Source organism: Macaca nemestrina, chromosome 3 (assembly GCF_043159975.1).
Source record: "Macaca nemestrina isolate mMacNem1 chromosome 3, mMacNem.hap1, whole genome shotgun sequence".
NCBI classification, from domain to species: Eukaryota; Metazoa; Chordata; class Mammalia; order Primates; family Cercopithecidae; genus Macaca; species Macaca nemestrina.
In genome coordinates this window covers 190,700,296-190,724,038 of record NC_092127.1, presented here as the reverse complement: position 1 = coordinate 190,724,038, position 23,743 = coordinate 190,700,296, and the positions used below count along the sequence as shown (strand labels likewise).

General features: G+C 54.4%; 2 protein-coding genes across 2 annotated transcripts; both read left to right on the top strand.

The window, feature by feature from the left end:
- The first annotated feature begins 246 nt into the window (after positions 1-246).
- On the top strand, positions 247-737 carry LOC105483844 (small ribosomal subunit protein uS11-like). The gene has a single exon (XM_071093918.1). The coding sequence runs from the start codon at positions 266-268 to the stop codon at positions 719-721; it is 456 nt and encodes a 151-aa protein (XP_070950019.1). The 5' UTR covers positions 247-265; the 3' UTR covers positions 722-737.
- Positions 738-6,826: 6,089 nt separating this feature from the next.
- NICOL1 (NELL2 interacting cell ontogeny regulator 1) lies at positions 6,827-8,790 on the top strand. The gene is given in 5 exon segments (XM_011744859.3): positions 6,827-6,865; positions 6,867-6,901; positions 7,151-7,305; positions 7,555-7,643; positions 8,680-8,790. Coding segments are annotated over 5 exon segments (384 nt in total). The 3' UTR covers positions 8,746-8,790.
- Positions 8,791-23,743: the final 14,953 nt, after the last annotated feature.

Here is a 23,743-nt window from a genome sequence, read left to right as displayed (position 1 = left end):
ACGTACCTGTAGTCCCAGCTACTGGGGAGGCTGAGACAGGAGAATCACTTGAATCCGGGAGGTGGAGGTTGCAGTGAGCCTAGATCATGCCACTGCACTCCAGCCTGGGTGACAGAGTAAGACTCCGTCTCAAAAAAAGAGTTAAACTTCTAATTAATATATATAATTCTGTATATAAAGTGTACCAAAAAGATGTGTTTTATGAGAAAAATTATAAGAAAGGCACAAATCTTTCTGGTGTGGAGACTGGAGACGATGTGCAGAAATGGCACCTCGAAAGGGGAAGGAAAAGAAGGAAGAACAGGTCATCAGCCTCGGACCTCAGGTGGCTGAAGGAGAGAATGTATTTGGTGTCCGCCATATCTTTGCATCCTTCAGTGACACTTCTGTCCATGTCACTGATCTTTCTGGCAAAGAAACCATCTGCCGTGTCACTGGTGGGATGAGGGTGAAGGCAGACCGAGACAAATCCTCGCCATATGCTGCTATGTTGGCTGCCCGGGATGTGGCCCAGAAGTGCAAGGAGCTGGGTATCACTGCCCTACGCATCAAACTCCAGGCCACAGGAAGAAATAGGACCCAGGACCGGGGACCTGGGGCCCAGTCGACCCTCAGAGCCCTTGCCCGCTCCGGTATGAAGATCGGGCAGATTGAGGACGTCACCCCCATCCCCTCTGACAGCACTCGCAGGAAGGGGGGTCACCATGGTCACTGTCTGTGAACAAGACTCCTCAAAATATTTTGTTAATAAATTGCCTTCATGTAAAACAAAGGCACAAATATGTATTATTTATTGAGAAAAAGGAATAATTTTAAGGTTATTTCAAAATATGGATTCAGGAAGGAAACAGAAACAAGATAAAAAGGAACCAGCAAGTATGAGAGAGAGAGAGAGAGAGAGAGAGATGAAGAGCGTCATGGGAGTGAAGATGCAGTTTTGGTAAGAAACATTTTTTCTTTTTTGAGATGGAGTCTCACTCTATGACCCAGGTTGGAGTGCAACGGTGTGATCTCGGCTCACTGCAACCTCCGCCTCCCGGGTTCAAATGATTCTCCTGCCTCAGCCTCCCCAGTAGCTGGGATTACAGGCGCGTGCCACCATACCCAGTTAATTTTTGTATTTTTAGAAGACACGGGGTTTTGCCATGTTGGCCAGGCTGGTCTTGAACTCCTGACCCCAGGTGATCTGCCGGCCTCAGCCTCCTAAAGTGCTGGGATTACAGACATGAGCCACTGTGCCTGGTCCGTAAGAAAGATTTTTAAAAGAGAATAATTTTGCATGAGAAAGAATCTGATATGGTAATTTTTTGTCCTAAAGTAGAATCTCTAGTTATTTAAGAAAGAGAGGCTGGGCACGGTGGCTCATGCCTGTAGTCTCAGCTGCTTGGGAGGCTAAGGAGGGAGGATTGCTTGAGCCTGCAACGTCCAGGCTGCAGTGAGCCATGATCCTACCACTGTACTCAGCCTGGGTGACAGAGCGAGACCTATTTAAAAAAAAAAAAAAAAAAGGCCGGGCGCGGTGGCTCAAACCTGTAATCCCAGCACTTTGGGAGGCCGAGACTGGCGGATCACGAGGTCAGGAGATCAAAACCATCCTGGCTAACACGGTGAAACCCCATCTCTACTAAAAAATACAAAAAAATTAGCCAGGCGTGGTGGCGGGCGCCTGTAGTCCCAGCTACTCCGGAGGCTGAGGCAGGAGAATGGCAGGAACCCGGGAGGCGGAGCTTGCAGTGAGCTGAGATCTGGCCACTGCACTCCAGCCTGGGCGACAGAGCGAGACTCCGTCTCAAAAAAAAAAAAAAAAACAAGGAACAAAATAAAAGAAAAAGAAAGACAAGGCAGAAAGTTGAAGGATATCGTCAAGGCTCTGAGAAGTTGTGATAAGGTTCACAAAAGATGAATTTATGAAAGGAATTTGTGTGTGATCCAGTTGGTTATAATTAAGAGAATTATTTCTAAGTTTTTCTGAAGATTGAACTTTTCATCCCCTATGTTATTTATTTTTATTTATTTTTAAATTTTGTTTGAGATGGAGTCTCACTCTGTCGCCCAGTCTGGAGTGGAGTGAAGTGGCACAATCTAGGCTCACTGCAACCTCCGCCTCCCAGGTTCAAGTGATTCTCCTGCCTCAGCCTCTCAAGTAGCTGGGACTACAGGCGTGCACCACGACTCCTATTTATTTATTTATTTTTAGTAGAGATGGGGTTTCACCACATTGGCCAGGCTGGTCTATAACTCCTGATCGCAAATGATCTGCCCACCTCAGCCTTTCAAAGTGCTGGGATTACAGATGTGAGCCACCACGCCTGGCCACATACTCTATGTTATTTATTTGTTTACAAAATTTTTAAAGGTTGGCTGAAATGCCTGGGCTTCAGTGACCCTCCCACCTCAGCCTCCTGAGTAGCTGGGACCACAGGCACATGCCACCACATCTGGCTTGGTCCCCTGCCTTAGAACAAAGTTTTCTTGAGCTAGTGGTCTGCTCATAGTAAAACTGCAAGAGGTTTAGATTTTTAATTCTCTGCAGCACTTTTCTGTTTTTTTATTTTCTCCATTTAATTTCCCTTGTTTCAGGTCAGAAATGCTGTCTTCTTCATTTAGAGTGGAAATTTCATTCCTTGAGGTAGAGCTTTCCTCTTAGAGCATCTCAGACTCGTGTTTCAGAAGTTCAGCTTTTGCTACATCTTGCAGCCTGTGATTCTCAGGACACGCACCACTGCCTCCAGCTCCTTCTCCCCATCAGAGGGCCTGGGATGGTGACGCTGTGCTTCAGCCTTTTTGTCAGCTCCTGTATCTCTCCCCTCTGATTCTAACTCTTTGTTATGAGCTGATGCTGAAATGTCTGTCTTTTTTTTTTTTTTTTTTTTTTTTTTTTTTTTTTTTTTGAGACGGAGTCTCACGCTGTTGCCCAGGCTGGAGTGCAGTGGCGCGATCTCGGCTCACTGCAAGCTCCGCCTCCTGGGTTCACGCCATTCTCCTGCCTCAGCCTCCTGAGTAGCTAGGACTACAGGCGCCCGCCACCGCGCCCGGCTAATTTTTTGTATTTTTAGTAGAGACGGGGTTTCACTGTGGTCTCGATCTCCTGACCTTGTGATCCGCCCGCCTCGGCCTCCCAAAGTGCTGGGATTACAGGCTTGAGCCACCGCGCCCGGCCATGTCTGTCTTGAAGACCTGGAAAAACAATGTTTTCTTCCCGTATAATTTCACCCGTCTTCCTGGGTTTTCTTGATGTGTCTGAATTGTCCGTGTAACCAGGAAACTTCTCATGCTTTTGGTTTTCCTAACAGCCACGTATTCTCCTGCTCAAGCTACTAACTGTCTCGTTTACATTCCTCTCTAATATGGTGTGCGCTCAAAACCTTGGACACACGCACACTCTTCCCGTGTCTGGTTAAACTGAGTACATTTTCATCAGGTTTGACTTTCAGGTAAACTAAACGGGTGTCCCATAAGTGGAAGAAATCACATGGCAGGAGGTTCTTCTTTACCTTTTTGGTGACTGGCCTCAAAAAACAAAGATTTTCAAGATAACTTCCTGAGTTGCCTTTATTTGTTTTTTAAATTACTTAGGAAAACTGAGTTTTGAAAGGGTTGTTTTTTTAATCCATGTATCTTTCTGTATTGCTTTTGAAGTATTTGACTATCACTCTGGTTAAATAAATGACTGTTATTTCACAGTGACCTGTGATCCTGTTTTGATCAAGTGTTTTGAACCTTTTGACATCTTTGGCAGCTGGAAGACTCAGGGTGGGTGGAAGACACCAGCGAGCCAGGAGGTGGGGAGAAGCCCTGGCTATCTGCAGAACCGGGCAGGTCTCAGCTGAGGGAGGCCTGTGGCCCAGCAGGAGGCCCAGCAGCTGGTGGGAGTGGGCAGGGGAATGCCCTGGTGGGGGAGTTGGGAGGGGACAGGGGACCTTGAGGGCCTCAGCTGCGTCAGGGCTTGCACTTCCACTGGAGTTGAGAGGGGAGCTGTGAAGCCTCCTGCTTGGTGGCAGTGTCTGATGTGATCCCAAAGGCCCCTCTGCCACTCATAGCTGCCAGGAGGCTCATCCACAGCCCGTGGTGCCTGTGCTGCCCACAGAGGCAGGAGGACGGCTAGAACCCAGGAGTTCGAGACCAGCCTGGGCAACATAAAGAGACCCTGTCTCTAAAAAAATCTAAAAATTAGCCAGGCATGGTGGCACGTGCCTATAGTCCCAGCTATGTGGGAGGCCAAGGCATGCTGTCTCTCCAACAAACAAACAAACAAACAAAACAAAAAAACAAACAAGGAGAGGACACTAAGCTAAGTGAAATAGGCCAGTCCAGCCACAAAAGGACAAACACTGTGAGATCCCACGCAAGTGAGGCCCCAGAGTGGCCACATTCATAGAGAGAAAGTAGAGGCTGCGGGAAGCGGGGGGACGATGGGGAGTTATTGCTTAAATGAGGACATTTTACCAACATTTTAAAATAAAGTTCTCTCTGACTGCTTTGTGGAGACTGGACTACAGGGGGCTGGAAAAAGGGAGACAGTGAGGAGGCGACTCCCCAAGCCCAGGTGAGGGGCTGGGACCAAGAGCAGAGAGGCATGGGGTGGAGAGAATTCCCAGGGCTGTAGGGATGGAGCTGACAGGGCTTCTGGAAGGATTGTTGAGGGCTCAGGGAAGGGGACATGGAAAGGCGGGGGACAGGTATCGCTTAGAAACACCCAGGAGGAGCAGGCAAAAATGGGAGGGAGGGGACCCAGACCCGACAGGAGCGGGCTCCAGACGGAAAGGGGTAGGCACTGGCCGGCCGGAGAGGTGCGGGTCGCCGAGGGGGCGCCAGGTTTGTTTTGTTTGGATGTGAGGGAATCTCAACCCGTTTGCTAGAGAGAACCGTAGGGTGGGGGCTGTGCCTTGGGAGGAGGCGGCTGGGAGGAAGCGAAGGTGCACGGGCGGCCCGACGGCACAGCGATGTCCCCAGGAGAGGAGGGGGAGAGGGAGTGTGTCGGGCGGCGGTGGCCAGATTGGATAGTGGGACGAAATAGGTCCTCAGGCCCTGGGTGCCCGGGACGTGGGAGAAGGTGCGTGAGGGGTGTACGAGGAAGGGGGTGCGGTGAGGCCGAAGGCAGCCAGGGGCCATCCAGACCCTGGGAGGGGGGGCAGCAAGCCCGAGACTCCTGGCGACCCAGATGCACCGCCACTGAGGCCCAGCCCACCTCGCTTCTGTGGAGGCGTTTCCCTTCCCCGCAGGGACGCGGCCATCTGTGGGTGCTAGAGGCAGGGGTGACAGGGCAGGTTTCGAGGGGGCGCAGCGTGGGACCGAAGGGGAGAAGGACGCCTGCGGCCCAGCACGTCCCCGGAGGCACGTCCCCCCCAGGGCTCAGCGGCCCCGGCGACCGCGTGGGGCTCCCCCTCTACGGCTCCCGCCCCACTGGGGGACTGCGACGGCCTGCTCCCGGGCTCGGGGCTCCGGGTGGAGAAGAGCGCGGAAGTGCGCACTAGCCCGACACTCGGGAGGGCCGCTGCCTCCCCGGGCGCCTGGGACACCAACCCGCAGCCCCCACCCATCCCCTCGGGGGCCCCGCCTGCGTTTCAGCGCGCTAGGGATGCAGTGCACCCCCGAGGCGTGACCAGGTCCCCGAAGCCCGGCGTCGGCCCAACCCGGAGGAGGCAGCAGCGGTCATGGGCACGCTTCCCCAGCCCACCGTCCCAGCCCCGCTCAGGGTCAGGACACCGCGTCCCGCCTGGGCAGGGGCGGCTCTGACCACGCGAGAAGCAGGTGCGTCCGCGGTCCCAGCTTGTGCCGGGAAGACCACCGGCCAGAAGCCCAGAGGTTGGGGATACAAGTCGGCTAGGCGGCGGAGGGGGCGCCCGAGGCTGGGGGTCCTGCACGGCGAGAGGGGCGGCCTCCCGGTAGGGGTGCGGCTCCGCCCACTAAGAAGAGGGTCTGGCGGGAGGTGTGGTTAGTCCCTGAGCTCCCGGCCAAAGCGCGGACTGCTGTGGCGGGGGCAGCGGGGGGGGGGGGGGGGCGCCAGCACCCACGTGGGCCTGGGACGCCTTCTGCGGAGGCCACGGCCTGTGTAGGTGTCGGCGTGGGGCCTGGCTCCGACGTCTGAGACCATCTCTCCCAGGGCGTCCGGGGCCCAGATTCGCACTTGCCGGGCGCCCCCAGGGACCACTGGAGGCACCGCGCTCTTTAAGGCCAACAGCCCTGAGTTCATGGGGCTGAAATCGGCACAGAGAGGCCGAGGACCTGTGGTTGGGGCTCTCGGCAAGCGGTTCTCCGGGCTCCGAGGACACCGAGAGGAGGAGAGGAGGACCCTGGGGAAGGGGTGGGCAGCCGGGAGGGACCGAGGAGGCTGGTGCCCACTCTGACGCCCGAGGATCAACGAGAGGCTGGGTCAGGGAAAGGCCGGGCGAGGGCCGATCCCCCGAGCTGATCCCCCAGGCCAGCTCTCTCCAGGCGGCGCGACCCCACACTGGACACTACCCGCCCGGGGTCGGAGGCCAGGCTTTTGCATGCACCGCTCCCCGCCACTCGCGAACATCTAGCAGCTCCCTCAGGATCGCCCCCGACCTGCTGAGATCCAGCCAAAGATCTCCCACTTCCTCAGCTTTGCTTCGCCGGCAGTGCGCCCTGGAGGTCTCGCCCTGGCGCCGCCTCCTCCAGGCAGCCCTCTAGACTGCATCGGCCATGGGCCTGGACGCTGCTCCCGGGGCAGCCCCCGGCCAGGGTTAGGCACACCCGATTCCTGGAGCGTCCTAGGTGCCTCTAAACGCGTGGCCAGCGCAGTCTCGGGTTTCCATGACGACGACGTCTGATGGGGAACCCGGGCGGGGTCGGGTCGGAGCGCATGCGCGGTGCGCGCCGGACGCGGAACGTCTGCCGGTGTCGCCCGCGCTGCTGGTCCTGGGGTCCCTGAACCGCGGTAAGGGCGGGGGGTGCGGGCGTCCGAATGGGGGTTTTCAAGATAGGGGGCGCGGACTAGAGGCTAGCTGGGCCCAGGGACCGGCCAACTGGAGTCAGGGAGCCGGGGGTGGGGCGGGGGCTCCCTGGCCCGGGGTGGGTGGGTCCAGGGCTCCCCGGCCTGGGGCGTGGACGAGGGTAGCGGGCCTGCGGGAGGGGACGGGGACTCACCGGCCCGGGGCGGGCGCCGCTGACCCCTCGCTGGCTTCAGGGCGGCCCCGCTCCCTCCGCTGGCCATGGCCCCCCCGCCCGCGTGCCGGTCCCCGATGTCACCGCCGCCGCCGCTGCTGCTGCTGCTGCTGAGTCTGGCCCTGCTGGGCGCCCGGGCCCGCGCCGAGCCCGCCGGGAGCGCCGTCCCCGCGCAGAGTAGGTGCTGGGGGGCCGGGTTCCGAGGAGCGGGGCGGGGCTGGCGCCGGGGGCGTGCGGGGCCGGTCCGCGGGGAGGACCGCGCCTCGCCTTTGTTCCCGGGAGCGGGTCCTCCCCTTCGCGGGAGATGGTGCCGTGGGGAGTGGGGACGCGCGCTCTGTGGCTCTGGGTGGACGGGCCTAGGGTGCGTGGGGGCCTTGCGGGTGACCCCCCCTGCGCCCCCTCCACCCTGACCTGCGTTCCCCGCAGGCCGCCCATGCGTGGACTGCCACGCCTTCGAGTTCATGCAGCGCGCCCTGCAGGACCTGCGGAAGACAGCCTGCAGCCTGGACGCGCGGGTGAGCGCGCGCAGCGCGACGGTCCCCCCCGGGCTTCTCCGGGGGTGGGGAGGGCAGGGAGGATGCGGAGGAGGCCCCCGGGGGAGAGTGGAGGGTCCCTCATCCTTCACCCCTGATTTAAGACTCCACACCTATGCCCCCTTCCTCTGGCTCCAGTCATCCAAGGGGCATTCTGGGCACCCGTCTCACCTATGAGACACGCCTCTCTCCAGCATGCTCTGTTTCCAGCCCCTCCCCCAGAAGGCCCTCACTGGGCACTTTGTCCTATGACTGCCACTCCTGAGGGCTGTGACAGACCTGGACCCTGAAGAAGAACTGTCAGCCCAATCCAGGATCCCCTAGGTGGGCGGCGAGGCCCCGGGGCAGAGAAGAAACTGAGGCCAGAGGATGTGGCCAAACTGTCAGGAATGGGGGGTCAGGCTGGGCAGCGTGGTCTGGATCCTGGGTGGATGCACAGGTTGGCTAAGGCCCCTCCAAGCCTGGGTGAACAGGGAGCCCCCAGGCCATGGGGTGCAGCGAAGGAGTTTTGGTTTGTGCCGGGGCTCCTGCTTCTTCCCGGAAAGGGAAAATTCTAGGAAGGAGAAAGCAGGGAAGACCCTGCCTGGTCCCCCCCACCAGCCCTAGTGTCCTTCTTGGGAACACTCCAAAGGGCTTGGACTAAGACCTGGAGCCCTGTCCCCACTCCCAGAGGCTGGAGCTGAGCTTTTGGGAGGAGCAGCCCCCACCTATCCTTAGGCATGGGGGTGGGAGGGAGTGGGGGACAGTGGACCCCTGCGGGTGGTGTGGGAGCTGGAAGAAGGCAAGTGGGCACTCTGGCATGGCATGGGCACCAGCAGACCCCAGGCAGGCCCCACCAGTGGGAGCCACTGCAGAGGGAAGAGACAAGTGGGAGGCTCTGGGTGTGGGGCTTAGAGCAGGGCCTGACCTTGTCTGTCTCAGGAGCCGGTGGAGATAGGGCTGCCTTGGGTGGGTGGAGGTCCAGGGGAATGCCAGTGGGCAGCTGGGCTGCACCCTCACACCTCTTGTTGCTTTGCAGACGGAGACCCTATTGCTGCAGGCAGAACGCCGTGCCCTGTGTGCCTGCTGGCCGGCAGGGCGCTGAGGACCACGCTGCTCCATGTCAATAAATGCCCAGTGGCACACCTGTGTCCTGTTTCCCTGTTCTGGCCATCAGAGCCCCTGCGTCGCCCCCAGCAGTCCTGGGTTGGGCCCCTCTCTGGGCTTGGGTTTCCCCAGCTGTTCCACCTGGGCAAGCCCTCTTGGCTGCTGTCCCACACCAGTGCCCATGCGGAGAGGTAGACACACACGTCTGACCTCAGTGACCTGTGCTTCCTTGGACCTGCTCCCCTGCCTGCCTGCCCTTGTTTTGAGGCTGGGAAAGTGTAGAAATCGGCCTGACCCCCCTGAGTCCCCAGAGCAGCTGCCCCAGGGCTGAGCCCCTCCAGGCTCCTGTACCACTGAACTGGTGGACCAGCTGCCTGAGACTGGGAGACAGAGGGTCCTGGGGAGAGAGGGCAGGGCCACCCTGCACAGCCTCAGCTCCCCTGCCAGTCCCACCTGTAGCCCTGAGCCCGGCCCCTGGTCACCGGGGAGCTCTGAGTGGGAACTTGATGAGGCTGTCCTCCCATCCACACACATGTGCACACAGCACCCAACAAGTGACCTCCAGCTGAAGCAGGCACCTCCCTCTTTTCATTCAGTCTGTAAATGCTTTTTCAGTAAAATTAGAGCCTTTTATCAAAGTAATGCAGGAACGTGGTTAGGAAAAAATCCAGGTGAACAGCAGGCCAGAAGTGACTGCCATGTGCCCTAGGTGGGACTCGGCCTTTGGGGCTTTGGTTCCCTGGCCCTGGGGCCCCAGCCCCACCCTGCCTCAGGCCGGTGGAGCTGGACAAGCCTGGTATCCACAGTGAACAGAGTCATCCCTTGGAGCTGGCACCCGTGGAGAGACTGAGTCAGGTGTCCAGCTGGGAGGATGTCTGCACCCTCTAATGCAGGCCAGGGAGAGGAGGGGCCTGACATCACTGCAGGCCCAGGCAGGGTGGGGTGTGGGGCAGGAACCAGTGCCAGCCACCAGCACTTGCTCAGAGGCTAGGAGGCTGGGCCATGTCTTTAGGGGCGTGGCCTGGGTGGTGCTCATGTCCCATTGGTCAGCCTTCCTCACGTGGCCTTTCTAGCTGCAAGGGAGGCCAGGAACATAGCCGTATTTCTAGGCTTATATTTACAGATTTAGCCAGTCAAGTCCAGGAACAGCCAGATTCTTGTTTATCCCTGCAGTGTTAGGGATTCCTCACACTAAACATTGTTTATCTAAAAATTCAAATATAACTCAGTGTCCTGTGTTATGGGCAGCTGTGTGTCCTGGCACAGGGTGGGGTCTCCATTACTATAAAAGACAGAGTCTGGAGCATACTTGTCACGGAGCCCTGGGGAGATGCCCTCTGGGCTATGGTGGGGACACGAGCCAGGCTTGGCTGTGGGGCACTGGGTGGAGAGGCTTCCTCCTAGGCCTTGCAGGGCTGGGGCAGGGACAAGGTTTGGCGACAGGAGCTTCTGGCTGGCGGTAGGGAAGGGATTCGTGGGGCCTGTGAGGAGGTGACGGCAGACTGAGAAGGAGAGCGGCCCCATGGCAGCAGAGGGTAAGAGGCAGCTGGATTCCAGGTGTGTTTGCGAGTAGAGCCTGTGGGATTTGGGTGGGGGGTGGGAGTGGTCATGGGGGTCTGGGAGGCCACTGGGGGGGTACGCCTGGAAAAGGAGCTGGAGAGAGAAGTCTGGGATCCCCTGTGGCCTGTTTGGGGGCAGAGGAGAGAAGAGGGCCCCTAGGGGTGCTGAGCAGCTGTGAGGCAGGAAGAGAACCAAGCTGCATCCCAGGCAGCCACAGGTGTGTCTCATGCTACCAAGGTCAAGCAAGGCAAGAGGACCACAGGGTCCCTGAGGATCGGGGAAGGCCTGGGAGGAGCAGAGTGGAGGGAGCTTGGGCATAAGCGTTGGCAGGGCCAGTGGCATTCACATTCAGTCCTGGAGCCATGGCGTGGCTTTCCTGCCAGGGGCTCGGCAACTCCAGGATGAGTCAGCCCCGGCATGGCCGAGCAGTGACCGGGCACTGCAGTCTCTTTCTGGGACATCTCTTCTTTCCCTGGACCTGCTGTTTCCCTGATCTTCCCTGCATCCCCCTTATATCTGTACCTTCTCCAGTGTCAGGGCATCCCCTTGGTCCAGGGCCTGTCCCTGTGTTCCCTGTGGGCCCTGCCTTCCTCCCAGCCAGCTGGGCATCCCCACTGCCCACCTGCACTCTAGCCCAGAGCTGCCTTTCTCTGGATCCTATGCCCTCTGCTCCCTGCTGCTGTGTTGAAAAGTGTGTGGGAGGGACACTGTGTCAGCTTGTCTGGAAGGCGGCCGCTGCACAGTTCATCTGCAGGTCACCCTTCCCACCGCAGGGCCTGTGCATGCGCCCTCTGTACTGACGCACTCTTTGCCCCGTGACCGGCCTCACTCTGCAGCCCCGTGTCCCTCCTTAAATAGTTAGTTTATTTTTTAGAGAAGGCCTTGCTCTGTCACCCAGGCTGGAATGCAGGGGCCCCATCACAGCCCCCTGCAGCCTCAACCTCCTGGGCTCAAGCCATCCTCCTCACTGGGCCTCCTGAGTAGCGTGGCCCACAGCGCGGGTACCGGCCCACAGAGCCCAGAGCCTGCAGCTGGGTTCCCAGGGCATGCCCACACACCCAGCCCTGCCTTTTCTTCGATGCGTTTGTCCCTAAGGGGTCCCGGGCTGTTTGTCTCTGTTTCTTTCCTGACACCCCGCCACCCCACACTGGATTGTGAAGCCCAGGAGGGTGAGATCTGCGCTTCCCGGGGCCCCTGCAGGCCGAGTGTTCACCCAGTGGAAGCTGCAGGGAGGCTGCCCGGGCCAAGGCTCTGGGAGGAGCTGGCTGCAGGGGTCCCCCGCAGCCCCTCTCCCTTCCTGCCCTGGGGTCTTTGGGACGCAGGGCTGCACGGGGTGTGGTTTCGGGCCATCTTCCCCTGGAAGATGCTGGCAGGGCGAGCCTGGGGCTTAGGGCGCTTTTCTGCCACTCCCACCTCCCGGCCTCCTGTGGAGCCCCCGTTGGGCGCCCTGTGGGTCTGGGGACCGTTCTGCTTTTCGTCCTTCTTCTTCCCGCCTCCCGGTCTGTAGTTCTGCTTCATAAGAGCAGCCGCCCCGCCGCCCCCGGCTCCGTCTCACCCGCAGCTCCATTCCACCCCGCCCGCTCCCTCCCACCGTGGCCAGGCCCGCGCCGTCCGGGGTTCCGCTGGGCTGCTCGCCGGCTCCCTGCGCCCGTTCTTCCTCCCCACGGACTCGGGCTCGGGGTGGCCGCGGTGGGATAGGAGCGCCCCGACGGCCTTGGAGGAGACCCCGCGCGTCCGGCTTGGGCGTGGGCTCGCGGGTCCCAGCTCCGCTGTGGGTGGGGCTGCCCTGCCAATGTTCCCTGTGTTTGGTGTGCCCTCCTCAAACCTGAGTATCCAAGCGGCGGAGGCCTGGGCGCCTCTCAGCTTGGCCTCTGAAATCTGGAGTCTCGGCCGCCGTGCTCTGGCCAGGCCGGGCGCGGGGGCAGCTGGGGTGGGGGCAGCTGGGGCGGGGGTCTCCGGTGAGGAGGGTGCTTAGGGAAGCAGGAGCCAGAGGCGGGGATGGGCGGCCAGGGAGGACCGACAGGTCTGGGTTTCCGCTCTTGCCCCGCAGGCTGACCTGAGCGAGCCTCAGTTCCCTTCTCTGTAAAATGGGCCTTGGCGCCAACCTGGGGCTGATACAGGCGCTCTGCTGCTGGCGCTGGCAGAGGAAGCACCTGTTGCCTGCGGGGTTCTCCCCTTGTCGTGGGGAGGGGGCTCTAGACTCCCCCCCAGCCCCCACCTAGAGCAGATGCCATGGTCTCCCAGACCTTCCAGGCTGCTGCCTAGAGCCCAGTCCTGACCCTTCCAAGCTGACGGTGTTCTGGTGCCTTCCAGGTACCTGTGAACCCGGGGCTGGAGCACAGGCCTCAGCGGACCATCATGGCCACTGGGGGTCACATGGCCCCAGGCGTTGGGTGACTTGTAGGGGGCTGAAGGCTGAGGCCAGACAGGCTGGAGGGAGGAAGTCTGCAGATGCAGACTGGAGGGGCCACCAAGGCAATACTGAGCAGGAGCCCAGGCCTGGCCTCTGCCCTTGGGCCTGGCTAATGGGGCCCCGCAGTGGCAGGCTCAGGCTCAGGCTGTGGGGATGAGGTGGAAAGGGCAGGGGCCAGCAGAGGCTGTGGCCCTGTCAGGGCTGGACCACTCTCCTTGGAGGTCACTAAGGCCTTGGGGTCTGGGTGGGGACACTGCTCAGGAGCTCCTAGACAGTGGCCGTGGCTTCTTCCCTCTCCTGGCCCCCATCAGAAGCATGACAGCCTGTTCCCCCAGTATCTGCTCTGGAGCCCAAGGTCCCCATTCAAAACCCAGCCTCACCTTCCTCCAGCCCCCTGGCTCTCCAGGCACACCAGCCCCCAACTTGTCTCCAATGCCTGGTGTTTCCTGCCCCTTGTGTGCTGATCCCTCTGCTGGGACGCTCTTCCTGCCGTCCATGTGGCCAACCTCGGGACGACACTGTGGAGCTGCCCCTGCGGCTGGGCAGGGACCCTGGTCAGCGCTTGAGCCTTGCGTGCAGGGGTTGTTGAATGGATCAGCGAGTTCCTTCGAGATGTTCCATGACCCACGTTGCCTCCCTGGAAGGCATGAACGTAAAGGGTTGCCCTGACCCTGTGCCCCGGGGCTGCAGTCCTCAAGCCTGGCTCCAATAAACTCTCTACTTCACATTAGTCTTGCCTCAGTTTTTTCCATTAGGTCAGCGTATCTGGCGTAATTCAGCAGGCTTCGGTGACCCTCTTCCCTGACCACCCGGGGCTCCTTCCAGGACTTGGGGTGGTATGAGCAGAACCCACCGTGCTCCCCTCCCTCCAGAGGTTTCCTGGGTGCACAGCAGTGAGTCCTCCCAAATTCAGAGCTTTGTTTTCTTTTTGCTGGACACCTAGATTTCATTTGAAGTGTTTTTTAAACCTGCTTTTAACAGAAAGGGGGCTTCAGTCTCTGTCTTTGGACAGGGGACTCAGATAAAGAGAGAACTCTGCCTTCTCTGCCACTGCCTCAGGGCAACAGGTTTAGGGCATGGTATGGGCAGTCTGGCACTGGTGGTTTCACATCTTTGGGTCTAAAGTTACACAGCAAGCTTTAAAATTGCAACTGTTGGGCTGGGCGCAGTGGCTCATGCCTGTAATCCCAGCACTTTGTGAGAGGCCAAGGTGGATGAATCATCTGAGGTCAGGAGTTCAAGACCAGGCTAGCCAATATGGCAAAACCCCATCTCTACCCAAAATAAAAAAATTAGCTAGGCACAGTGGCACACACCTGTAATTCCAGCTACTCGGGAGGCTGAGACACGAGAATCACTTCAACTCAGGAGGCAGAGGTTGCAGTGAGCCAAGATGGCGCCGCTGCACTCTAGCCCGGGCAACAGAGCGAGACTCCATCTCAAAAATAAAAATAACAATAATAACAACTTCAACTGCTCCCCGTTGCCTGTAGTTCGGACTTGTCTTTTCATTTGGGGCCAGTTCCTGTCCGTCCTACACGGCAATGTGCATAAGCGTGAGTTTCCTCGCCCCGAAGAGAAGAGTCAGTTGCTCTGTGTGACCCATGCAGGTGCTCTGGGCAACTAGAGACTTCGCAGATGTCAGAACTGTTGTCCTGGGTGTGCGGTGGCCTCATAGGACACCCCTCACAGGAGAACATTTCTGGAACTCTCACTTATCTGGAAAGGTATAAATAAGGGACTGGTCACCCCATTACCTTGAGTACCCGACTCTCAGTTGACACCCTGAGGAGTGGCTCATTAGCAGCACGCTTCACCCGAAAACACATTCTCGGCCCTGGTCACTTTTGAAAAGTTCCTAAATTATGGGAAACCAAGCTTCAAAATCTGAGCATTCTTTTTCTATTTTTCTTTCTTAAAAAAATTTTTTTTGAGATAAGGTCTGGCTGTATTGCCCAGGCGGGAGTGCAGTGGCACGATCTCAGCTCACCGCACCTTCCCCTTCCAGGGTCAAGTCATCCTCTCACCCGAGTAGCTGGGGCTACAGGCATGCACCACCACACCTGGCTAATTTTTGTACTTTTTGTAGAGATGGGGTTTCGCCATGTTGCCCCGACTCATCTTGAATTTGTGAGCTCAAGCAATCTGCCCACTTTGACCTCCCAAAAGGCTGGAATTACAGGCGCAAGCCACAGTGCCTGACCAAAAGCTGAGCACTGTTTTAAGGGACAACTGCCTTGAGAAACAGCAGCTGGTTTTATGTACAACACCTGTGAGGCATCCTTTTGTAAATATCTAGGGAAATGGACCCACATAGCCTGGGACGGTCGTCAGCAGTAATGGCTGAAATGGGGGTCCTTTTAATTGCTAAAATAATTCATTTGTGTGCACAGTTGGAAAAGCTGATTTTAGAAACAGACTGATGGAAGACCTACTTTCTGTTTATCCTGACTGAAATCTGATAATAAGAGGGTGGAAGGGATTTTTTTTTTTTTTTAATAGCTCTATGGTCAGAAGTCAGCCTAATTAAAAGCTAATATTCATCCATGTGGGCAACATAGCAAGATCCTGTCTCTACAAAAAAAATTTTTTTTTTTTTTTTTGAGACGGAGTCTGGAGTGCAGTGGCCGGATCTCAGCTCACTGCAAGCTCCGCCTCCCCCGGGTTCACACCATTCTCCTGCTTCAGCCTCCCGAGTAGCTGGGACTACAGGCGCCCGCCACCACACCCAGCTTTTTGTATTTTTTTTAGTAGAGACGGGGTTTCACCATGTTAGCCAGGATAGTCTCAATCTCCTGACCTCATGATTCGCCCACCTTGGCCTCCCAAAGTGCTGGGATTACAGGCATGAGCCACTGTGCCTGGCCCAAAAAACCTTTTTAAAAATTAGCCAGGCATGGTAGCACATGCCTGTGGTCTCAGCTACTCCAGGGGCTGAGGCAGGAGGATCACTTGAGCCCAGGAGTTTGAGGCTGTGGTGAGTTATGTTCGTGCCACTGCACTCCAGCCATCTCACTCCATCCACTCACTCCACCAACAGAGTGAGATCCCATCTCTTAAAAAAATAAAATTTGAGCTACGCACATGCGCGCGCACACACACACACACACACACACATTTTTAAAGGCCTTTCTATATTTTTGTCTTGTTTTGTTTTGTTTTTGGTAGACACCAAATCTTGCTATGTTCCCCGAGCTGGTCTCAAATTCTTCGGCTCAAGTGATCTTCCTGTCTAAGCTTCCCTGAGTGCTGACTCTTCTGTTTTGGATCCTGTTGCTGGGATTTTTTCAGTCGACTGAAACCCCTTTTAAAATAAGTTTGGTCCCTTTGTTTGCTTTTCTTGTTGGCATGATTTTGCTGCAAACAATGTAAAACGTCCTTGACCTTTTAGAAAGCCTCAAATCTTGAGAACTGGTTCCTCTGTGACGCCTTCCATTTGCCGCCGCTTGTGCTCCTCCTGCCTTTTACCATCTTCAGTACCACACAGGAGACTTCCAGCAACCTGAGACCTCTTGAGGAACACAGAAAAGGCCACGCACACCCCGTTTTGGGGGCTTCTGCCTTTCTCACAGAGTCTCAAGAGTCCGGGGCAGGCCCCTCTCAGGCCCAAAGCTCTGCAGTCTTTTGCATTGCATTGCCTGATCTCTTTGGCTTTGCGGGTTCCAGGGATTACTTTGTACTATGAGAGAGAACCTGACCTTCGTGTGTGCCATGGCTGACAAGGCACTGGCGAAAGCTACTGACAAGGCACTGGCAGCGGCTGCAGTGAACCGTTATCGTTGCAGGGGCTACTTGTTTCTCTGTGCAGTTTGGGCCCCTGGAGGCTATGGGAAGACTTGCCACCAAGGGATAAGACTCCTAGGGGTGGCGGGCTGACCACAGGGCAGGCTGATTGGTGTGGGGTCACCCACCAGCCTTGGGAGAATGTCTTGGTAGCATGGTGTGCTGCGGAAACACTGCGTGGCCCGGTCCCACGGGGTTTCTTCTCTTGGGGGACCTGGGATTTGGTGTAAAGATGGGATCCTGGATTCTTAAAGATCTGGATGCTCTGCCTTCCCGCTGTGCCTGCTCTTCACATACTTAAACATCAGGCCCGGAACACTGCAGATGCTTTCTGCACCCTGTTCACTACAGGGCTCTACCAGAACGCAACTTTCTGACATTTAGCTGGCTATTTTGAGACTCTTTGTAAAAGAAATGGACATCTATAAAGGAAATCTCCATTTCTAAGGACATCTCTTTCTCTAAACCACTAGAAACTTTGAGGATGAGGAAGATATTGACTTAACATTTATATTTACATAACAAGTCTTACTTTTGCTTAAGATACTTTTCCTGGCATTTTTAAATTCTTAATTAAATTAAATTAATTTATTTATTTTGAGAGAGACGGGGCTTCACTCTGTCAAGCAGGCTGGAGTGCAGTGGCACGATCATAGCTCACTGCAGCTTTGAACATGCGGGCTCAAGGGATCCTCCCACCTCAGCCGGGATCCCGAGTAGCTACATGCATATGCCACCACAACTGGCTACTTAAAAAAATTTTTTTTCTAGAGATGGGGTTTCACAATGTTGCCCAGGCTGGTCTTGAACTCCTGGCCTCAAGCAATTCAGTCTTATCTTGACCTAATTATCTGTGCTCCTTTTGGCCTCAAGAAGTAACAGTGTTTAGCTCTAAGTTCTGTGCCTTTGAGATATAAATTTTCTACCTTGTTTCACCTAAGAATCATGTCTTTGGAAGTACAAGTTGAGGGTTTCTGAGCTAACAATTGTTAAGAGCAATGGAACAGGTAATCGAGAGACTGATAGTCTAAAGGTGGGCGAGAAACAATTTGAAAACTGGCAGATGAAGAATCTTATACCCCTACAGGATCTGCTGCTGTCTGTGTGTCTTTATGTCTCTACGTTTATGTGTCATACGCATGTGATATTTCACTACCGACAGGTATGAAAGTGCTCTAGTTAATTAACCAATTCACCAATTAGTTACTTGGTTTAAAGAAAAAGGTGTTAAAATGTTTTATCAGAAAAATAGAAACCAACTCAACTACCTTTGAGTTCACATGACTTGAGGAAATCTCTGGTAGGTAAGACTAGTTTGATATTGTTAGATGAAAACAACGGTGTCTTCTGATTGGTGACATGCCTGTGTTTGAAACTTTGGGGTTCTCACTTATATGGTCACTGCCTCACATTTTCAGGCTGTAAAAATTATTGACAAGGAAATAACCTGAGATGATGGCTAGCTTTGTTTAATGGACAAATCAAGCATAATTGTTAAGAATGAGTAAAGTTGGCCGGGTGCGGTGGCTCACGCCTGTAATCCCAGCACTTTGGGAGGCCAAGGTGGGTGGATCACCTGAGGTAGGGAGTTCAAGACCAGCCTGACCAACATGGAGAAACCCTGTCTCTACTAAAAATACAAAATTAGCTGGGCATGGTGGTGCATGCCTGTAATCCCAGCTACTCAGGAGGCTGAGGCAGGAGAATTGCTTGAACCCAGAAGGCAGACGTGGTAAACTGAGATTGCAGCATTGCACTCCAGCCTGGGCAACAAAAGTGAAGCTCTGTCTCAAAACAAAACAAAACAAAACAAAACAAAACAAAAAACAACAAGAAGAATGAGTAAAGTGAATGTAAATGGGATAAAAATGTATAAATGAACTTTTCATAGTTACAAAAGTATTTTTACTTTTTCGTTTGTTTTTGAGATGGAGTCTTGCTCTGTCGCCCAGGCTGGAGTGCAGTGGCAAGATCTCGGCTCACTGCAAGCTCTGCCTCCCAGTTTCACGCCATTCTCCTGCCTCAGCCTCCCAAGTAGCTGGGACTACAGGAGTCCACCACCGCACCTAGCTAACTTTTTGTATTTTTAGTAGAGTTGGCCATGTTAGCCAGGATGGTCTCGATCTCCTGACCTCGTGATCCGCCCTCCTCAGCCTCCCAAAGTGCTGGGATTACAGGCATGAGCCACTGCGTCGGGCAGTATTTTTACTTTTTTAAAAATAGGATCTTGTGCTGTTGTCTAGACTGGAATGCAGTGGCGCAATCATAGCTCACTGCAGCCTTGAACTCCTGGGCTCAAGTGATCCTCCTGCCTCAGCCTTCTAAGTTGCCAGATTTGCAAGTTCCACTGTACCTTGCTGAAAAATCTTTTTCAGTAACTTAGTATTAAAATCATGTTACGTCAAATTAATAGGTAATAATTGTATTAGTCTGTTTTCACACTGCTGTAAAGAACTACCTGAGACTGGGAAATTTATGAAGAAAAGAGGTTTAATGGACTCACAGTTCTGCAGGCTGTCCAGGAAGCATGACTGGGAAGCCTCAGGAAACTTATACTCATGGCAGAAGATGAAGGGGAAGCAAGGCACGTCTTCCCATGGCACAGCAGGGGAGAGAAAGAGAGAATGAAGGGGGAAGCACCACACACTTTTAAACCAGCAGATCTCGTGAGAACTCACTCACTATTGTGAGAATACCAACGGAGAAATTCACCCCCCTGATCCAGTTACCTCCCGCCAGGCCCCTCCCCTGACACATGGGGATCACAATTCAACATGAGATTTGGGTGGGGACACAGAGCCAAACCATATCAATCACAACATGTCTGAAGTTACTTTTTATTTTTATTTTATTTTTTGAGACGGAGTCTCGCTGTGTCGCCATGCTGGAGTGCAGTGGCATGATCTCGGCTCACTGCAACCTCCGCCTCCCGGATTCAACTGATTCTCCTGCCTCAACCTCCCAGGTAGCTGGTACTACAGGCACGCGCCACCATGCCCAGCTAATTTTTGTATTTTTAGTAGAGACAAGCTTTCACCATGTTGGTTATGATGGTCTCGATCTCTTGACCTCATGATCTGCCTGCCTTGGCCTCCCAAAGTGCTGAAATTACAGGCATGAGCCACGGCACCTGGCCACAACATGTCTGAGGTTACTTTTAAGTGAGTTAAAATACTGAAATAATCATTAAACACAATTTTAAATTGATATACTTTGGCATTATATTTTTATATGGTATAGAAAAGTTAAAAATATTTAGATCTGTTAATAAGCAAAAAATTGAGGAAACATCTTCCTAAACAATTATTAAACGGGCTGGGCACAGTGGCTCATGCCTGTAGTCCCAGCACTTTGAGAGGCTGAGGTGGGCAGATCACGAGGTCAGGAGATCAAGACCATCCTGGCTACCACGGTGAAACCCGTCTCTACTAAAAATACAAAAAAACTAGCCGGGTGTGGTGGTGGGCGCCTGTAGTCCCAGCTACTCAGGAGGCTGAGGCAGGAGAATGGCATGAATCCGGGAGGTGGAGCTTGCAGTGAGCCGAGATTGCACCACTGCACTCCAGCCTGGGCGACAGAGCGAGACTCTGTCTAAAAAAACAAAAAACGAAAAACAAATTATGAAATGGTTTTCTTCTAAAAATACTGATAAGAAACAGTTCAAAATTACTTCCTAGGTTTTTCACTAAAATTAAGGCTCCTGACTTAGAATTGTAGTTAATGCACTTTGAGAGACCAAGGCAGACAGATCACTTGAATCCAGGAGTTAGAGACCAGCCTGCACAACGTGGTGAAACCCTGTCTCTACACAAAATACAAAAATTAGCCAGGCATGGTGGTGTGGGTCTGTAGTCCCATCTACTTGGAAGGCTGAGGCAGGAGGATTGCCTGAGCTCAGGGGGTGGAGGCTGCAGTCAGACGAGATCGCAACACTGCACACAGCCGAGATCTTGTTGCCTGAGCAACAAGAGGGAGACCCTGTCTCAAAACAAACAAACAAAACTGTAGTTAATGTATGTAATTAAAACTACTAGATGTAAAAGAAACAATTCTGAATACAGAGCATGTAAGAAAAATAGGTTATGTTTTTGGTAAAGATTATAAAGAAGGCATGAGTGTGGTTTTTGCTGGGCGCGGTGGCTTACGCCTGTAATCTCAGCACTTTGGGAGGCTCAGGCGGGTGGATCACGAGGTCAGGAGATCGAGACCATCCTGGCTAACACGGTGAAACCCTGTCTCTACTAGAAATACAAAAAATTAGCCAGGCGTGGTGGTGGGTGCCTGTAGTCCCAGCTACTCGGGAGGCTGAGGCAGGAGAATGGCGTGAACCCGGGAGGCAGAGCTTGCAGTGAGACGAGATTGTGCCACTGGACTCCAGCCTGGGCGACAGAGCGAGACTCTGTCTCAGAAAAAAAAAAAAAAAAAGAAAGAAAATGTGGTTTTTGTTATGGGAACAGTAAATTTGTCTAGAGGTTTTTAAAGGTTAAGCTGAAGGGATAAAAAAGAATGATAGATAAAAGTGAATGGATATAGAAAGCTGTGGAAAGAAAGAGAATGGGGAAAATTGTGACAGGTTATAAAAGATTTACTGGGCCGGGTGTGGTGGCTCACGCCTGTAATCCCAGCACTTTGGGAGGCCGAGGCGGGTGGATCACCTGAGGTCGGGAGTTTGAGACCAGCCTGACCCAACATGGAGAAACCCCATCTCTACTAAAAATACAAAATTAGCTGGGCGTGGTAGCACATGCCTGTAATCCCAGCTACTCGGGAGGGAGGCAGGAGAATTACTTGAACCCAGGAGGTGGAGGGTGTGGTGAGCAGAGGTTGCGCCATTGCACTCTAGCTGCCTGGGCAACAAGAGCGAAACTTCATCTCAAAAAAAAAAAAAAAAAAAAAAAAAAAAGATTTATTGGCCGGGCATGATACCTCATGCCTGTAATCCCAGCGGTTTTGGAGGCCAATGTGGGAGGGTCACTTGAGCCCAGGAGTTCCAGACCAGCCTGGACAACATGGAGAAACCTTGTCTCTCTCTGAAAAAAAAAAGAGAGAGAGAGAGAGAGAAAAGAAAAAAAGATTGATTGCCATCTTACCTTGCAGAGTGCAAGCTGGTTGGGATTGGAGGGATTGGCATTCCCACTGTGTTCGCAGCCTTCCTCTGTCTTCCAGACTGTGGAACGCACAGGTGGGATAATAGAAAACCCATCTGCAAAGCTAAAACCAACTTCTAACTCTCCCTGGCCTAACATGTTTCCACTGTGGTGCTTAACTTGGGTTCTACCCCGTTTGGAAAACTTCAGCTTTCTCGCTTTGAAATAATACCAGGAAGGCCCTGTGCCTGCATGAAGGAGCCTCCAAACCAGCTCCCCTTAAAGGCGATATTTTTCATTATTGCCAAGACCCTATAGAGCTTCTCACTGCACATTCTAAATTAATTAAGGATTCTGTTAACAGCAAGTTCTCAGGAGATGAAGATATGAAAGATCAAGGTCTCCAACCTGGAGATTTTATGAGAAAAGCATCAAATATGCTTCCTCCTGGGACCACACCAGGCAGCCTCACCAGAGATGACGTTTTCATCACTGGAGAACTTCAACATCTTGTTCTTCAGGCCAGGACCAGAAGGAGACAAAATAGGTATCTGTTTACCTTCAGAAATAGAAGCACTCTTCAGTTCTAGATTTCAAATTGTTAACAGTTGCCCTTATTTGTGTCATATTTTTCTTTTCTTTTTTTTTTTTTTTTTTTGAGGCAGAGTCTTGCTCTGTTGCCAGGCTGGAGTACAGTGGCATGATCTCAGCTCACTGCAACCTCCACCTCCCAGGTTCAAGCGATTCTCCTGCTTCAGCCTCCCAAGTAGCTGGGATTACAGACGCCTGCCACTAAGCCCGGCTAATTTTTGTATTTTTAGTAGAGGCGCAGTTTCACCACGTTGCCCAGGCTGGTCTCAAACTCCTGACCTCACGTAATCCGCCCGCCTTGGCCTCCCAAAGTGCTGGGATTACAGGCATGAGCCACCACGCCTGGCCCATATTTTTCATTCTTAAATTGATTAGGCTTTGTGTTTCTGGATGTCCAAAGTCAACCAAAAAACCCCGAGGATGCTAGCTAGATGCTCAGAAGGCATCCAGCATGCGTGGCTCTTTTGTAGCAGATGGCCTGACAGACCCTGTGCCAATCAACCTTGGCCTTGAGGCCTCAAGAAGTACTTAAGCGCCCACTAAACGTCTCCTCTTTCCCCCCATGCGGGGTGAGATGGCCCGGGAATGAGCCTTCCCAGCAGAAAAACTTACATCTAGAATGTCAGTCATCACTGCTTTGAGAAGAGAAAGATTTTGATCAAACACAAGAAATGAGAAAAGAAAAATAGCCTAGAGCATCCTGAGCTATGTGGGGTACCCAAAGATTATCTGGTCCAGAGACACCTGAGCACAGGGCCTCAGTCCCGCCTCCCCACCCACGCCTGGGGCAACTGCTGGAAGGCATTTTGTTCTTTTCTTTCCTACATTGTCCGCCTGGCCGCCTCAGCGTCATCTTCATGTTCCTGGAATTTGTGACACAAATAATAATGCACACCAATCAATAGCTTATGTTATTTGAGTGCAAATTCTTGGTGAACTTAGGAGCTGCGTCTTCGTTTTTCCTTTAAAAACGCACTTGTAAACTGCTGCGAATGACAGCGCGTGCATTCAGACCAACTTGAGTCTGTGCTTCCACGCTGCAGTCCTCAAACTTGGCCCCAACAAAGTCTATTTCTATTCGTTTTGCCTGTTTTCTCCTTTAGGTTGAAAAGCTGACAGCGGGCCCCAGACGCTGAGGGGGCCCCTCCCCGTCCCCTGCCCCTCTTCAGGGCCTGTTCACTGGCAGTCGGGGCTGTGGACCAGTTCAGCCATCCCTCCCCACCCCACCAGGGCGCTGCGGCCTTACTCCTACGTCCACGAGCAGGCTCAGCCCCTCCTGGCAGCCGGGTGACCTCAGCTACCCCTCTGGCCCCAACTCCACCGCACAACGCAGACTGCGGGACCCCAGGCCTGGACCCCTGGCCCCGTCCCGCCCGCGCAGGTCGGGGGAGCTCCGCTCGGGCAGCTCTCGGGGTGGTGCTGGGAGGCCGCGCAGAATGGCAGGTGGCTAGGTTCGCAAAGCGCCGAGAATGGGGGTCTGTGGCCTCCTGCCCGCACCTGAGTTCCTCCGCCCCAGCCTGCGGCGTCTGCAGGTCCCGCTCCGCGCCGAGCCCCCGCTGCAC